General features: G+C 42.0%; 1 protein-coding gene across 1 annotated transcript in view; it reads left to right on the top strand.

Annotated features, from left to right (window-relative positions):
• Positions 1-14,674, top strand: part of LOC128414021 (putative lysosomal acid lipase/cholesteryl ester hydrolase) — a 29,530-nt gene extending 14,856 nt beyond the window's left edge. Inside the window, exons 5-9 of the mRNA XM_053388664.1 lie at positions 1,501-1,640; positions 4,061-4,207; positions 6,559-6,630; positions 8,585-8,656; positions 13,754-14,674. Of these exons, the coding sequence (XP_053244639.1) occupies positions 1,501-1,640; positions 4,061-4,207; positions 6,559-6,630; positions 8,585-8,656; positions 13,754-13,987 (665 nt within the window). The 3' untranslated portion in view covers positions 13,988-14,674. The remainder of the gene's footprint in view (positions 1-1,500; positions 1,641-4,060; positions 4,208-6,558; positions 6,631-8,584; positions 8,657-13,753) is intronic.
• The last annotated feature ends 1,821 nt before the right edge of the window (positions 14,675-16,495 follow it).

Below are 16,495 nucleotides of genomic sequence, written 5' to 3'. Positions count from 1 at the left end.
CCGGTTCCTCCTCCACGTGGATCACGTTTGGTCAAAACTTTCCACTATGACCTGTCTATCTTGGGTGCCCTGCTCGGCATAGTTCATAGCTTCTCTGAGTTATTCAAGCCCCTTTGCCACGGCAAGGCACGGATCCATGAAGGGGTGCTTTATTAAAATAAACTAAATAATAAGCACCTCCTTTAGTCTAGAACAGGGGTGGTCAACCTTTTTATACTTGCTGCCCACTAATGCATCTTTCTTGATGGTAAAATTTCCTTACCACCCACCAGTGCTCGATGGAAGGAGGATTCAGCTTGTGCCGTAGAACCCCCTACCCCCCACCTAGAATCTTGAAACGTCCACTAGTGGGCGGTAGGGAGCAAGTTGACAACTCCTGGTCAAGACTCTCTAGTCTCCACTTTTTTTGTCTTTGCCTCCTCTGACTTATTTGAGAGCCATCCAAGAATTGTTTTGAGCATTTTTTTGCATGGGGGGAGGCAGGAAGTCTCAGCTATGGCTGTTACTCTTCATGTGCTCTGCAGCAATACACCTTGTGTCAACCACACATGCACACTCTAAAGGCTTTCATCCTCTTGAGCCCAGCCCTGTTCCTTTTCTTCCTCTGCACTCCTTCCCACCACAAAGCCCTGGAGATGGAGGTTTATGAGGAGAGGGTAGAAGTGAAGGAGGGAAGAGAGTCAATGTTACAATTTACAGCCAGCTCTTGCTGAGCTGAAGCTTGCAATCCCCCTGGAGGGGACCAGGCAAACCTGGAGACTAGGTCAGCCCTAGAGCCCTGGCAACCCTAATACCTATAGAGTTCTGGTTTGCCGCTTCTCTTTTAAGCTTCAAGCCTTTCTATTCCGTCAGTTTTTCACTGTGCTTTCATGCTCCTATTCCACTTCATTAACACTTTGCAAAACAATATGTGAGCTGAAACACAACCATCCTTCCAAATTCACACTTCTCCAGATTTTGAAATGAACTTCTGTGTCCAAGAAATGTGTACAAAAATGTATAAACTAGGATAAAAATGCATGAGTGGAAATAGCATACAAAAGCATTATTTTTGGAAAAAGTGCTTTGCAAAACTGTGGGTACTAGGTAAGATTGCAGGCAAATTATGCACACTATAATACAATTGATTTTCAAATGATACAAATACAAATGATACAAATGATTTTCATAAGCACTTTAAAAATTGCTGTGGAAACATGGAGAACTCAACTTGAGATTTGCTCATCCTCAGTTTTAGCTACAATTATTGCTGTTGTGGTTTATTTCACTAATCTTGCAAGTGATTTTGAATTTAAAAGCAAACTTCAGATTTAATTATGAATAAATAACAGTTCATTTTGACTTGAAACATGGCCATATATGGTCCCCCACAGGACATACAACATTGTGTACTTGATTGCTTTTGCATTATGCAAAAATTCAGTTTAAGATTTTGTTATTGGGTTTTTTCAAGACTGCATTGCTAACTCCATTTATTTTTCTCCCCCCCCCACCCCACAGCATTCATTGCATTTTCAACCATGCCACACCTAGCCAAGAAGATCAAGATGTTCTTTGCATTGGCACCAGTAGTCACTGTAAAGTACTTGACCAACACGGCTTTGACCAAACTTGCAATGGTTCCTGAACCTAAGCTCAAAGTATGTATTTCGGGCAAAATATTTGTTCAAACAACAGAATGCAAATATTGCCTAATGTAGCTAAGTACAGTATTTGGGGATGTCTGTTTCATTTTACCTGAGGCCATTCATAATGCTCTTGGACATCTAAAAAGCTCAAGCTAGCCAATGCTGCAACTTGATAGCACAGTGTCGCTTTGGCTCTTCTGTGCCAGAACTTTTGGGGGGTAAAAAGAATGAGGGGTTGGCTTTTCTCCCTTGCTATATGTGTCATGGGTTCCAGTTTCTGCTGTGGGCAGAAAAAGAAAGGTGTTGGTGCTCTATACTTGTGGATACTGTTTGCATCCAGTGGCCATATTAAAGAATTTGGTGCAATTCTCTACGGTTTCTAATAAAATTGTCATGAGAATCTTGTCAGTATGGTGGCAGATCACACCTGTGAGTAACTCAGTTGCCTTTAAAGCAATACAGTGGTACCTTGGGTTACATATTTCAGGTTACATATGCTAACCCTAACCCAGAAATAGTACCTTAGGTTAAGAACTTTGCTTCAGGATGAGAACAGAAATTGCGTGGCGGTGGCGCAGTGGCAGCAGGAGGCCCCATTAGCTAAAGTGGTGCTTCAGGTTAAGAACAGTTTCAGGTTAAGAACGGACCTCTGGAACAAATTAAGTACGTAACCAGAGGTACCACTGTAATGCTGAGCAGTTACATGGGAATGTATTTATTACAGTATTGCTTTCTTTACAGTACAGTAAGCCTATACTCCAGGGATCTTGCTTAAAGCCAAAATCAAGTAGAATCAAAACCTACGGGGTTCAATGGCAGGTGGGATTGCCAAAGCCCTTTTTCCTGAAACCCTGTCCCCTTTCTTTCTTTCTTTCTTTCTTTCTTTCTTTCTTTCTTTCTTTCTTCCTTGCGGACTTAGTAACAAAGAATGGCTGTAGGGGAAGAGAACCATGCTGATCAAATTACAGGCACATGCACCCATTTTTAGGGCTCAGAGAAACTCACTGATCATGTTGGAGGCTGTTTGCTTGGGTCTCCTGTGTTGTCTATCTCTTCCACCCTGCTGCTTTTAGCTCTGTAATCCATAAAACAACATTGGAGCATGGTCAGTTTTATCCCCATGCTACAGTCACCCTTGGTTGCTATGTTACACTCCTGTCCTTTTCAGATTGGAGGAATAGCTACCTCTTGTATTTTTAGCCTAGGGTCAAGTCAGGAGACATGACACTAAATTAAGTCACTAGGCATACAATAGAGCAGTAAGACACTTTTGCTGAAACTACTGGGGAATTGAATGATTTCAAGCACATCTATTTAGCTACTGGACATTTGGCAAAATGTTTTCATAACTCATGTCCTTTGTATATTTGGGCTCCTACTGAAATAGTATTCATGTTGTGGGAACCATTATAATCTAGCTTGTTCCTGAACCACTTTAGAAGGAAGCCAAAAGTCTAGAAATCAATGAAGATGATAGACTATGCAGAATTACCAAAGTTGACCGGCAAAATCTGAAATCTGAGTGACAAAGCTTTCCAGAGAGATTGGAGTAAATTTATTCAATATATAGACAGTTATTGTAAACATGTAAAGACACTTGCAAGACTGCGATAAATCTCACAACGCTCATTGGAAGGAACCTTCTACTTGTGCTTTAAGAGTAAAATAACCAAGAAAAAAGTCAAGGATTGAGATGGTATAAATGTGTGGAAATATGATGTAGTTATTCAAAAACCAGATAACGGGATGGAGGGAAGCCGAGTGGTTCGGTGAAGATATGAATTAGTAAAAGGAAATAAGATGTTACAATAATGTTAAAAATGGAAAATAATAATAAAAATATTATAAAATAAAATAAAGAAACCAATGTCCTTAGAGGCTATGTTTGCATAACTCATGTCTTTTGCATATTTGGGCTCCTACGTAACTAGTGTTCATCTGGCCATCTGACTCGGTTCATCTAACATTCTGACTCGGTTGCCTCAGCCACTCTGGGCAGCTTCCAACATATATGAAAACATAACGAAACATTAAACATTAAAAAACTTCCCTCTATAAGGCTGCATTCAGATGCCTTCTAAAGGTTGTATAGTGACTTATCTCCTTGTCTTGGGGGCTGCAAAGCTCCATACCCTTCATCATTTCTCCAGTGAAAATAGGGACATCCTAAGAAACAATGGAACTTTCTGAGATCAAATCAGAAACCAGGATGGCTTCTGTAAATCTGGGATAGCCGCTGGAAAATAGGGACACCTAGAGGGTCCAGAGGGTCATTCTGTCTGACTGTGCTTGTGGGATTTGAATGGGTATTCTATTCTCATGACAGTTTTTTGTGTGTGTAATATTTTGTTGCTACTCGTTAGAAGTATCCATAGGAAAAAAGAGAATTGACTAACAAAATGGTGTATGTACTAATGTTTTTGTTTTGGCAGAAAATGTTTGGAACTAAGCAGTTTTTAGCTCAAGACAGAACAATGAAATGGTGTGCTACTTCCTTGTGTAACCGTTTCCCAATGGATTATCTTTGTGGCACTGCTTTCTTCCTGTTGCATGGCTTTAATGTGCTAAACTTCAATGCGGTAAGATTACTTAGTAGGAGTGTGCTCTTAAAAAAAGGTACCGTATTTTTCGCCCTTTAGGACGCACTTTTCCCCCTCTAAAAATGAAGGGGAAATGTGTGTGCGTCCTATGGGGTGAATGCAGGCTTCAGGAAGCTATCCGCTAGCCGTGGGAGACCCAGCTCTCCCACGGCTAGCGGAGACCTTGCCGGCACCCAGAAGCTTGGGGCGTGCTGAGCTCCGCATGCCCCAAGCTTCGGGATTGGCGCAGGGCTCCGCTAGCCGTGGGAGAGCCGTGCGACTCTCCCTTGCCGGCACCCAGAAGCTTGGGGCGTGCTGAGCTCCGCACGCCGTAAGCTTTGGGATTAGCGCAGCGCTCCGCTAGCTGTGGGAGAGCCGCGCGAAGCCGCGCGTCTCTCCCACAGCTAGCGGAGACCTTGCCGGCACCCAGAAGCTTGGGGCGCGCTGAGCTCCGCACGCCCTAAGCTTTGGGATTAGCGCAGTGCTCCGCTAGCTGTGGGAGAGCCGCGCGAAGCCGCGCGGCTCTCCCATGGCTAGCAGAGACTTTGCCGGCACCCAGAAGCTTGGGGCGCGCTGAGCTCTGCACGCCCTAAGCTTTAGGATTAGCGCAACACTCCACTAGCTGTGGGAGAGCCGCGCAAAGCCGCGCGGCTCTCCCACAGCTAGCGGAGACCTTGCCGGCACCCAGAAGCTTGGGGCGTGCGGAGCTCCGCATGCCCCAAGCTTCGGGATTAGCGCAGCACACCTGGGGGAAAAAATAATTTCCCCCCTTTATTTCCCCCCCAAAAAACTAGGTGTGTCCTATGGGCCGGTGCGTCCTATGGGGCGAAAAATACGGTAGGTGTATGGAGGCTTCTCTGAAGTGATTGCTACTTGTGCCATCCATAACTTAATTACATTCAGACAAAACATAGAAGATACCTGCACATTTTGCCCCATCACTTTGTGTCTATGATGGATAGAGACTTACTTTTTAAAGGAGAGCTCAGATTCTGGGGCACTAGTAAAAGCCTTTTACTAGTCTTTGACCTTTCTTGCTTCCTTTCCAGCCAATATTCCTGTAAATTTATTCATTATTTACATTCTACATTTCACCAGGTGGTCACAGGGTGGGTGGGATACCTTTTTTAAAAAACAACAACACTTTTTTATATTTGTAAGCTGCCCAGAATGGCGGGAGATAAATACTACTACTACTACTACTACTACTACTACTACTACTACTACTATTATTATTACAACAATAAACAGCAGTCAAAAAACAGGCAATCATTTAATCACACACTTAGGTCCAATATTTGTATAAGGGTTTGTGTGCATATGCTTGTAAAATGGAACTGAACATTTGTGTGCATTGAAAGATGGTGCACATCAGCCCAGGAACATGAAGTGAGAAGCCATAAGTGCACACCAAGGCCAGGTTTGGTACTCAAGCAGGATAGGGTGAATTCATGTTCTGTAGGAGGAACATACACAATGCAATGCCTATTGCATCAATCATTGTTAGTAACCGTACCTGGATTGGTTCTAGTTGTACTGTATGATGAAAAGCATTATAGTTAGGCTGTAATCTAACCAGAGAGCCAGTGTGGTGTAGTGGTTAAGGGCGATAGACTCGTAATCTGGGGAATCGGGTTCGCCTCTCCGCTCCTCCACATGCAGCTGCTGGGTGACCTTGGGCCAGTCACACTTCTCTGAAGTCTCTCAGCCCAACTCACCTCACAGAGTGTTTCTTGTGGGGGAGGAAGGGAAAGGAGAATGTTAGCCGCTTTGAGACTCCTTCGGGTAGTGATAAAGCGGGATATCAAATCCAAACTACTACTACTACTACTACTACTACTACTACTACTACTACTACTCTTCTTCTTCTTCTTCTTCTTCTTCTTCTTCTTCTTCTTCTTCTTCTTCTTCTTCTTCTTCTTCTTCTTCTTCTTCTCCTCCTCCTCCTCCTCCTCCTCCTCCTCCTCCTCCTGTGCATAGGTACATGGGATGAAGCCTGGTTGAACACAGTACAATTTGCTTCTTAGTAAATATGCATAGAATAGCACTGCAAGTAATTTGATATATAAAATGAAAAAAAAAATGCATTTAAGTTCTGGGACAGTTAAAACTGAAATGCCTTGCTCTAAGCCATTGGTTGTTGTTGTTGTTGTTTTTTTGCAACATCATATTGGGATTAGTAACCAGTTTAGAGTGTCAAGTTGTGTAGTTACTATGTAAACACGGATTCCTGTGTGATATCCCGATGTTGAGCTCTGGTGCACTGCTTTTGTTCAAACAAACCAAATGGAAGAAAAGTGGCTGTTGTAATTTGTGATAAATTCAGCTAATCACTTTGCGCTTTCTTACAGAGTCGAATCGATGTTTATTTATCACACTTCCCAGCTGGGACATCTATCCAGAACATGCTTCACTGGGTTCAGGTAGCACCGAAATCCTCTTTTCTCTTTTAAAAAAAGGTTTTCGTATTGATTGAAGAATGGGCAATCAGAACAGGCTTTTACAAAGACTTTTAAGAATGAAATTAATAAATATGATTGAAAGAAAAATTCTTAATAACTCCGCCTCTCTTTTTACATACTCCAGAAATATGTTTTGTTTTTATGAGAAAGGATTTAAAGCTGAGAGAGTTTTATTGTGTTTAAATGTTTCCAAACAGGAGTATTTCAAAAGCTACAGATACAATAATATCCCCAATGGATTTGTTTTTATTGTCAAAATAGTCCCTCTGCATGAAGATGGACAAATACTACATTGCTGTGGTATTTTCCTGATTGGTGTCTCAGTGAAGAACCCAGTGCTACTGGAAGCTTTGCCCACCTGATTGGACTACAACTCCCATCAGCCAGGCCACACTGCCTTTTGCTGATGGGAGTTGGTGTCCAAAGCATCAGGATGGCTCCAGGCTAGACCGGCACTTTAACTTAGTGTCATCTGAATTATTTGTATAGAAACACAAAGATGGCTTGCTAAAGCCACACAGTAGAAGCTTGGAGCATCTAGCTAAGATGTCCTTTCTGATCGGATATACATGGTGGAAAAGAAAATGAATAATGGCTTGGGTAATCTTTCCTTCCAAAGTGAGGGGGAATGATCTAGTTAAGCCTCGCTGGACTGTCTTAAACCCATCATGCTAACTCATAGAGCTAAACATGCTGGTTATTTGAGGCTCATATATCCCACAATTGAGTTGCTTCTTCCTAGCCACTGCTTCCCTTGAACCTGCTCTCTATTTTGGATCAATTGTGTGAAATAATCTTTAGGATGGAGTTGGTGTTTTCTAACTCTGATTCTGTGACTTAGCCTGCATTACTAGAAACACTTCCCTGGGAATAAGTCCAATTGAATGGTTCTGAATAGACATGATTAGACAGTATCCGCCCTCCCTTCCCCACAGGTGGGCGGGGTTTGCGGATTCAAGCGAGGCTCACCTGGGCGCATGCCACCCACCTGCTTGAGCTGGCCTTTGACCCGCCCTCGGCCAGGGAGGACAATGGACGGCCGGCTGGGGTTGGGCCTAAGGCCAAAAGAAAAGAGGCTGACTCCTGGGCTCAAGCCTCTTTTGCCGTTCTTCCTTCCAGGAACCTATTAGAACAATCAAGGGTGTCAAAGCTCCTTGCAAGGTGCTCCTTCTGGATTCCAATGCAAACCTCTTCCTGATTCACTTTAGTAACACTTCCAATGCAAACTCCTTCCTTCATCAGGCAGAGGTTTGCATGGAATACTGCCAAGCAGAGCATAATTTAAATGAGTGAGATCAGCTGATGGGCAAGTGGGTGTCTTTGTGGGAAAGTGTTTGGGTGAGACTGGATCCCCTAGCAGACTAAGTTGGACTGTGGAGTGGAAACTCCTGATCCCTGCACAATATTCTGATTTCTGAGCAATGGGATACCTGGGCTACTTATCCAACCACCCAACTTAACCCAGCTGCCCAGAGGCAGAGAGGAGAATACATATTAGATCGGAAGAGAAATTTTCAGCCCAAACCTATGTGTGTTTACTAAAGTCCCCCTAAGTTAGATGAGAGTTGCTTCCAGGTAGGTGTAAAACAGACAACTCATATCTAGTAGGACACATGTCAAACATTCTCAAGATATCAGATAAACTGAGGAGACGTAGAAGGTTAAGCAGTACTAAAAAACAGATCTACTGCTTTCAAATAGCTTTGTGTACCTTTTTTTGTATGTTTACATTAACTTTTGTTCTTCTCACTAAAGATGAAGTTACACATTATTGCATAGCCTTAATCATAGCATGGTTTTTGACACGTTCAACATCCTTGTTTATGCCAGTACCATGGTCTATTCATATCGCACAATTCTATATCATCTGCTTTTCCCATTTGGTTTTTCAAAGTATGGCACACCTCTTTTTCAGATTGTGAAGGCTGGGAAGTTCAAAGGCTTTGACTGGGGAAGCAAGGAAGCAAATATGGCTCACCACAACCAGGTAGGAATTTCTCACAAATTGAGTATTTCTCTCTGAAGGTGTTTATATGAGGGTAGATAGTGGGTAGCTTAATGTAAATCCATAGACTGAGCATGTATTAATAGAATCCATCTACAAGGTGTTTTTAAGTTTTCCGAGCTTTATCAGTCAACTATTTTGTTATATAGCATCCTTTATGCAGAGAACCTTTCATTTAAAAAGTATTGTTATAGATTTAGGGGAGGGATCTCCCTAAACCCTAGAAATGAAAAAATGCTAGGATTTTGATTAACTGGGATATGGATTAAAGTACAAGTTGCAGAAATGTGCCAGACAGAAAATTCCTGACTGGCAGGCTTAGTGAAGACCAAACCTGTTAACATGACAAAAAGTGTTGATGGGCTATTGGGGAGAGAAATCTTTTAGCCTGGGGAATGAGATGTTGCCAAGGTGATAGAGTGTGTATTTGAGGGGACAGGAAAAGGGTGTTTTTGAGCAAGGATTGCTGGGAGGAAGAAGCAGGTAGAAGAACAGAGACCAGGGGGACAGAACAGGGGGAACTGGTTTGGAACAGGGGGACAGAACAGGGGGGACTAGTTTGGAAGAGACACCTCAACCAGATCAGAGCCTGGGCACCTCTGAACACAGAACTTCAAGTTGAACCAGAGGACAGAGAAATGGGTACTTAGGGAGATTCTGTGCCCAGGCCAGGGGGGGAACCAGACGGGTTACCGGTGACTGAGTTACCCCAGCAGGGCGACTTCAGGCTGGAATCCTCAGTGGCTCCATCAGCAGGGACCACTTCAGAGCCGGCCTCGCTGAGCTCCCCACTCAGACCGCGGGTACCGGAGGAACCTCCTAGGTCACCCACTCGGGCACAGGAACCGCCATGGCCCAAGTGGGAGTGGAAAAAGCCGGCACACCTTGATGACTATGTTTGTTCCTTTTGTTAGGAAGTTGGGGGGATGAGTGTTATGTATTGGGTTTATCACATTTTATGTTACAAGGCATGTTCTAACCAATCGTATAAGCGTTGGTAGACAAACGTTCTAATGGCAAGTAAGCACATGCACTTTCAGCTGTCAACTGTCAGTGTTCATGCTCGGATTTATTATTGTGTTGTCCAGTCAGTTTGGTTCTTGTGTTCCTATGAGTGAGTTCCTTGTGTTCCTTGAGCCAGACATCCTGGAGAGTGAAGTCAAATGGGCCTTAGAAAGCACTGCTAATAACAAGGCCAGTGGAAGTGATGATACTCCAGCTTAACTATTTAAAATTTTAAAAGATGATGCTGTCAAGGTGCTACACTCAATATGCCAGCAAGTTTGGAAAACTCAGCAGTGGCCAGAGGATTGGAGAAGATCAGTCTACATCCCAATCCCAAAGGGCAGTGCCAAAGAATGCTCCAACTACCGCACAATTACACTCATTTCACACGCTAGCAAGGTTATGCTTAAAATTCTACAAGGAAGGCTCAAACAGTATGTGGATCGAGAACTCCCAGAAGTGCAAGCTGGATTTAGAAGAGGCAGAGGAACCAGAGACCAAATTGCAAACATGTGCTGGATTATGGAGAAAGCTAGAGAGTTCCAGAAAGACATCTACTTCTGCTTTATTGACTATGCAAAAGCCTTTGACTGTGTTGACCACAGCAAACTATGGCAAGTTCTTAAAGAAATGGGAGTGCCTGATCACCTCATCTGTCTCCTGAGAAATCTCTATGTGGGACAAGAAGCTACAGTTAGAACTGGATATGGAACAACTGATTGGTTCAAAATTGGGAAAGGAGTACGGCAAGGCTGTATATTGTCTCCCTGCTTATTTAACTTATATGCAGAATTCATCATGCGAAAGGCTGGGCTGGATGAATCCCTACCTGGAATTAAGATTGCTGGAAGAAATATCAACAACCTCAGATATGCAGATGACACAACCTTGATGGCAGAAAGTGAGGAGGAATTAAAGAACCTTTTAATGAGGATGAAAGAGGAGAGCGCAAAATATGGTCTGAAGCTCAACATAAAAAAAACGAAGATCATGGCCACTGGGCCCATCACCTCCTGGCAAATAGAAGGGGAAGAAATGGAGGCAGTGAGAGATTTTACTTTCTTGGGCTCCATGATCACTGCAGATGGTGACAGCAGTCACGAAATTAAAAGATGGCTGCTCCTTGGGAGAAAGGCGATGGCAAACCTAGACAGCATCTTAAAAAGCAGAGACATCACCTTGCCAACAAAGAGTCTCATGGACTGCAAGAAGATCAAACTTATCCATTCTGAAGGAAATCAGCCCTGAGTGCTCCCTGGAAGGACAGATCGTGAAGCTGAGGCTCCAATATTTTGGCCACCTCATGAGAAGAGAAGACTCCCTGGAAAAGACCCTGATGTTGGGAAAGATGGAGGGCACAAGGAGAAGGGGACGACAGAGGACGAGATGGTTGGACAGTGTTCTTGAAGCTACAAACGTGAGTCTGACCAAACTGCGGCAGGCAGTGGAAGACAGGAGTGCCTGGCGTGCTCTGGTCCATGGGGTCACGAAGAGTCGGACACGACTAAACGACTAAACATCATGAGTGAGTTGTTGTCACTGACAAATGTTGAATAAACTTAGCTGAGGAACTTATATTGCCTTGGGCTTCTGACTTTTTCTGAACATTTAACATCTTCCATTCCCCAAAGGGACACAAACCCTGTATGGGTGCCTGGGACCCCATGGGCTCTTGCCACCACTCAGCAGTGGGAGGGATGGGCACCTGACATTTGTCACAGTATGCTCACCAAATCAGATCCAAATATCACCTTTGCTCATGTGAAGTCAAAAGCCAGTTAACTTCAGTTGATACAGGTTCAACTCATGTAAGAGGATCTGCTATAACTTTACCAACTATAGCAACTGCATTGATAATCAGGTTTCTAGCTCCATTTCATAGAAATTTCATGCATTATGTAAATATAGTGACTACAATAATAACTGATATGGCAAGAAATGTGGCATAATTTCCATTAAAAGTACATCTTTAACTTGTTGCATAGCAGACACCCATTTTAGGTTCTCCTTAAGTCCACCGGATGCTACTGTCCTTAATCTATAGATCTCTCTGATTTCCTTCCTTTTAAATTGTGTCTACAATTGTTTCTCTGAACCATGTATGTTCTCAAAGCACCAATACTTTAGATTAAGCATCACATTGCTCCTCTATACAGTGTTTAAGCAATAACACATTGAGTTTCTTTTGTCCTTATGCAACTTTTGCATTCCCATGTCCAGATCTTAATCTTTCTTGTGGCAATGCCAATGTATAAAGGCATTATCATTAATCACTCCCTTGAGTATTGTGGTTATATGCTTCATTAAGGTGGTAAATTTGATTAAAATCAGGATTGCACAAGGAATTCATTTTACCACCATTACAACTCCCACATGGGAATTATTTGGCCCAGCTTGATAATATCTAGGGAGTTAAAGAGGTTTTGGATTTACTTTAAGGTAAAGGACCCCTGACCATTAGGTCCAGTCGTGACCGACTCTGGGGTTGCAGCGCTCATCTCGCTTTATTGGCCGAGGGAGCCAGAGTACAGCTTTCGGGTCATGTGGCCAGCATGACTAAGCCGCTCCTGGTGAACCAGAGCAGCACACGGAAACGCCGTTTACCTTCCCGCCAGAGCAGTCCCTATTTATCTACTTGCACTTTCATGTGCTTTCGAACTGTGAGGTTGGCAGAAGCAGGGAACAGAGCAAGTCCTAGGCTCTGGGGTTTAACCCACAGCACCACCCATGTCCCTTTACTTTAGGATATGCCAAAATATCTCTTAAATTAGATGCACATTTACTCTAGTGAATGGTCTCCAGATTCACTTGATAATATCTAATTTCTATAGCCAAAAAATGTATCTCAAATGTAAATTTGTTGACAAATCTGCCATATGCCAGGTGTCTATCTTCACTCCCCTGTCTTATAATGAAGATCATTTTTTTTATAAAGCAATACATCACACCAATGAGGATTGCTTCCATTCTTTCTTTCAAATTTATCCCTCTATAGATTAGCTAACTAAGATATAAGTCTGGTTCTAACTGCCATACTTGAAATTTGCCAGAAGAGTCTGTCTTGAAACTGCAATCATGTTTCTTCAGTGCTAACAAAACTGGAGCAGTAGGAAGAATCACAGTGATGATAGTTGGGAGTAATGAGTCAAAGACACTGAGCTGGTTTGTAGGTAACTCTAAGCCAAATCAAAGCTTGCCATGAATGCTGGTGTGGAAGAGCTTCCTGAGAGGAGAGCCTGCCCACTTTGCACTTCCCTTGACTCTCCTGCTGCTGCTCTTCTGCACGCTAATCCGTAGTTTGGTTGAGCAAGTTGCTCAACCCAGGCATGTGGCTTGTCTTTCTCAGGACACTGCATGAGCTGTAAATATGAGAACAAACTTTGGTTCCATCTTGTGGTTTGTTTGGAGTGAGACAAACTATGAGCCTGGGTTTGTCCTTAATGCTAAAGCAGCAGTAGTGAGACCAGAGAAGGGTCAAAGTGTCTGTGCTCTCCTCTTAGGCAGAGTGCACATTCATGCTCAGTCATAGTTGGGCTTAAAGCTACATATAAACCATTCCATTCTTTTGGAACAATCATTAAAGCCAGACAATCAGTGCTGGATTTACAGCCAGGCAGAGCGGCCTGCAGCTCAGGGTCTCGGCCACTTGATATTAAAAACAAACAAACAAATCAGCAAATGTTACTATCTAAGCTCAGTTGCTTAGTAACAGTAAGGATAAGAACAAAGTTTAGGTTCTCAAAAAATCATAGAATCATCAAATTATAGAGTCAAACCCCATACAATGCAGGACTTCTTTGCCCTGCATGAGGCTGGAAGCACAACCCTGAGATGTAGATTGACCAGACAATCTGCACAATTTCCTCTTCATGGATGGATTATGTGCACTTTCTTGCACAACTTCTGATGAATGCGCACAATGCCCAGTTGTTACGCACATTAAGAGTTCAACCTGCATTCTCCTCAAATAAGAAATATGTTTGTGTTTTGCATGTTTGTACCTATATGTGTGTGTTTTGATCAGGAAGTCTTTGAAGACTGCTTTTAAACTTTTTTTTATCTTCTCTCTTTTAGTCAACACCACCTTTCCACAACGTACAACGGATGACTCTTCCAACAGCTGTCTGGAGTGGTGGTAACGACTGGATTGCAGACTCAAAGGACATGGCCCTCTTGCTGCCTCAGATCCCAAACTTAGTTTACCACAAGGATGTTCCTGAATGGCAACATCTGGATTTTATCATAGGCTATGATGCCCCACAGCGCATGTACATAGAGATAATGGATTTAATGCAGACTTATAAGTGAATGTGAAATATTCCTTCAGAACTTATCACTGTCAATCTGTGTTGATGAAAAGAACTACAAGATTTCTTAAGATTCCATTTCTCATACAGGTTCATCACAGTCTCAGTTATAAGAAAGATTTGCTTAGTAACCTTGCCTTCTCTAATTCTGTCAGTGACCATGGGTATTCTTCCGTTGTTTTAGGAGCGGCTAAGATTCTTTGTTGCTCTTGCTTCATCATGCTGTGTAGCAGATTCTTGTTCTAGCACAGCATACCTATTGAGGGTAGAAAAAGTACTTGTGGTGATGTCCAACTCGTTTCCGACGAGGAACTGGTCCAATTCCAGTTGTTTCCCAGTCTTGGGATCTATCTGCTCTGGGATAGAGTGCTGCCTTTTCTTAGCTCCCTCAGCAGTTTCTGGTCTAATCTCTCTCTTTCTCTTCCTCTCTGCCACTGAGTTGTAAACTTTAATTTGATAAGTTTCTCTCTAGATTGGAATCCTCCCTTAGTTAGCAGTTGTATTGCTGGAATTTTCTAGTTAGTTTTTCTTATCTCTAATTATTCACTTTGGATAGAGAAAAGGGGAGAGAAGCACTAATGACAGAGGAGCCTCTGTTGGGATATGTCACTCCCATATTTCTTAAGAAAATTCACCCTGGAAAGCATTCCCTACCTTCCCCTTCTCTCCCCCACCTCTCTCTCTCCCCTACGACAGCAGTGTCTCACACCAAATGTATCTGACCTGTAGAAAAGATGGAAAACAGAAATGCTATATGTTCCTTTGTTATCCATGAAAACCCTTCCATTAAAAAAAAAAATTACTAGGATGTCTATGTGCAGTTTAATAATCCCTTGGGGAATTAAATCTTTGCCCTTCTTTGCTGCAGTGCTGTGCATCGAAGGCTACCTGGAGGTCACTTCGCCACTTCTTCAGGGTTTCTTGGTGGCAGATTGAAGTGCTGCTTGATAATATATATTTTGCTTGCTGTTTGGAATAAAACCTGTAATCTTCTCACTCATTTGCATTTGTATTGCTTCTGAATCTAATTTTAAAAGAACCATCTTGCATTTAGCAAGTCAACAGATTTGATACATTCAGATCAGGCTGGGTTTTTACCAGGCCGACAGATGAAAGACAATATAAGAAATATATTGGATGTAGTGGAATATTTGGAGGTGAGGAATGACATTTGACAGAGTCTCCTGGATGTATATGAAAAAAATAATAATTGAAATGATGGACTTTGGATAGACCTTTATGAATGGAATAGACGCAATATATTCAGAACAACAAGCGATGTTGATAGTGAATAATGTTATAACTGAAAAATGTAAAATAACTAAGGGAACGAGACAGGGTTGTCCCCTGTCTCCTTTACTGTTCATCTTGACTTTGGAAACATTAGCGAGAAATATAAGAATGGATGAAAAAATAAAGGAATCACAGTAGGGTGCAAATCATATAAATTGAAAGCAACAGTAATAACTGTTGAGGATCCCTTGCAAAAGTACCAAGGGTGCTAGAAAAAATTACTCAATTTGGGCAACTAGCTGGCTTTAAACTTAATAAAACCAAAACAAAGGTCTTGTTAAAGAATATGACATAACAAAAGAAAAATTAATTTATACAAGGTTCAGAGCTGGTGGTAGAAAAGAAGGTGAAATATCTAGGGGTATGGCTAATAGCTAAGAATATAAATATTTTTAAGGATAACTATTTAAAGGTTTGGAAAGAAATAAAGAGAGTCACAGAGGTATGGGGAAAGATGAACTTGTCTTTGTGGGGAAGAATCTCAGTGATAAAAATGAATGTATTGCCAAGAAGGCTATTTTTATTCCAATTGATACCTGTGGTCAGAGGAGCAGAAAACTTTAAACAGTGGCAAAAGGATATTTCTAAATTTGTCTGGCAGGGGGGAAAGCCCAGAATTAAATACAAATTGTTAACAGATGCTAAAGAGAGAGGTGGATTCTCTCTGCCAGATTTGAAATTATATTATGAAGGGTCCTATTTGTTGGCTACGGGAATGAGTACTACTAAAAATTCGGGGTTTTGGATTTGGAAGGACATGATAAAAGATATGGCTGGCATGCTTATTTGTGGTATGGGAAAACAAAAGTACACAAGGGATTTCTGAATCACATTATAAGAAAATCAAGCTATCAAGTATAGGAAAAGTACAAAAATCTGTTGGAAAATAAAACGCGATGATGGTTCTCCCCACTAGAAGCAATATTGGTCAAAAAAGTCATTATGAATTGTTAAAGAAGGTGGAAAACCAATTAAAATTGAAAGAATGTAATGATATAAGGTATTTGTTAACAGATTGGTTACAATATCACCAACTCAATGATATTTTCAGGTGTGATAAAGGAGTGGGTTTTGGGAAGGAATTTTCGAGGTTTGAAAAAGAAGTACTGGGAAATAATGATAAATTTCTATCAAAAATGTATAAACTACTGTTGGAATGGGAGACAAAAGATGAAGAAGTCAAAGTAGTGATAATACACTGGGCAAAGCATGTAGG

Source organism: Podarcis raffonei, chromosome 5, assembly GCF_027172205.1.
Source record: "Podarcis raffonei isolate rPodRaf1 chromosome 5, rPodRaf1.pri, whole genome shotgun sequence".
NCBI lineage: Eukaryota > Metazoa > Chordata > Lepidosauria > Squamata > Lacertidae > Podarcis > Podarcis raffonei.
Note: the sequence above shows the minus strand (reverse complement) of the source record. Positions and strands in the feature narration are given on the sequence as shown.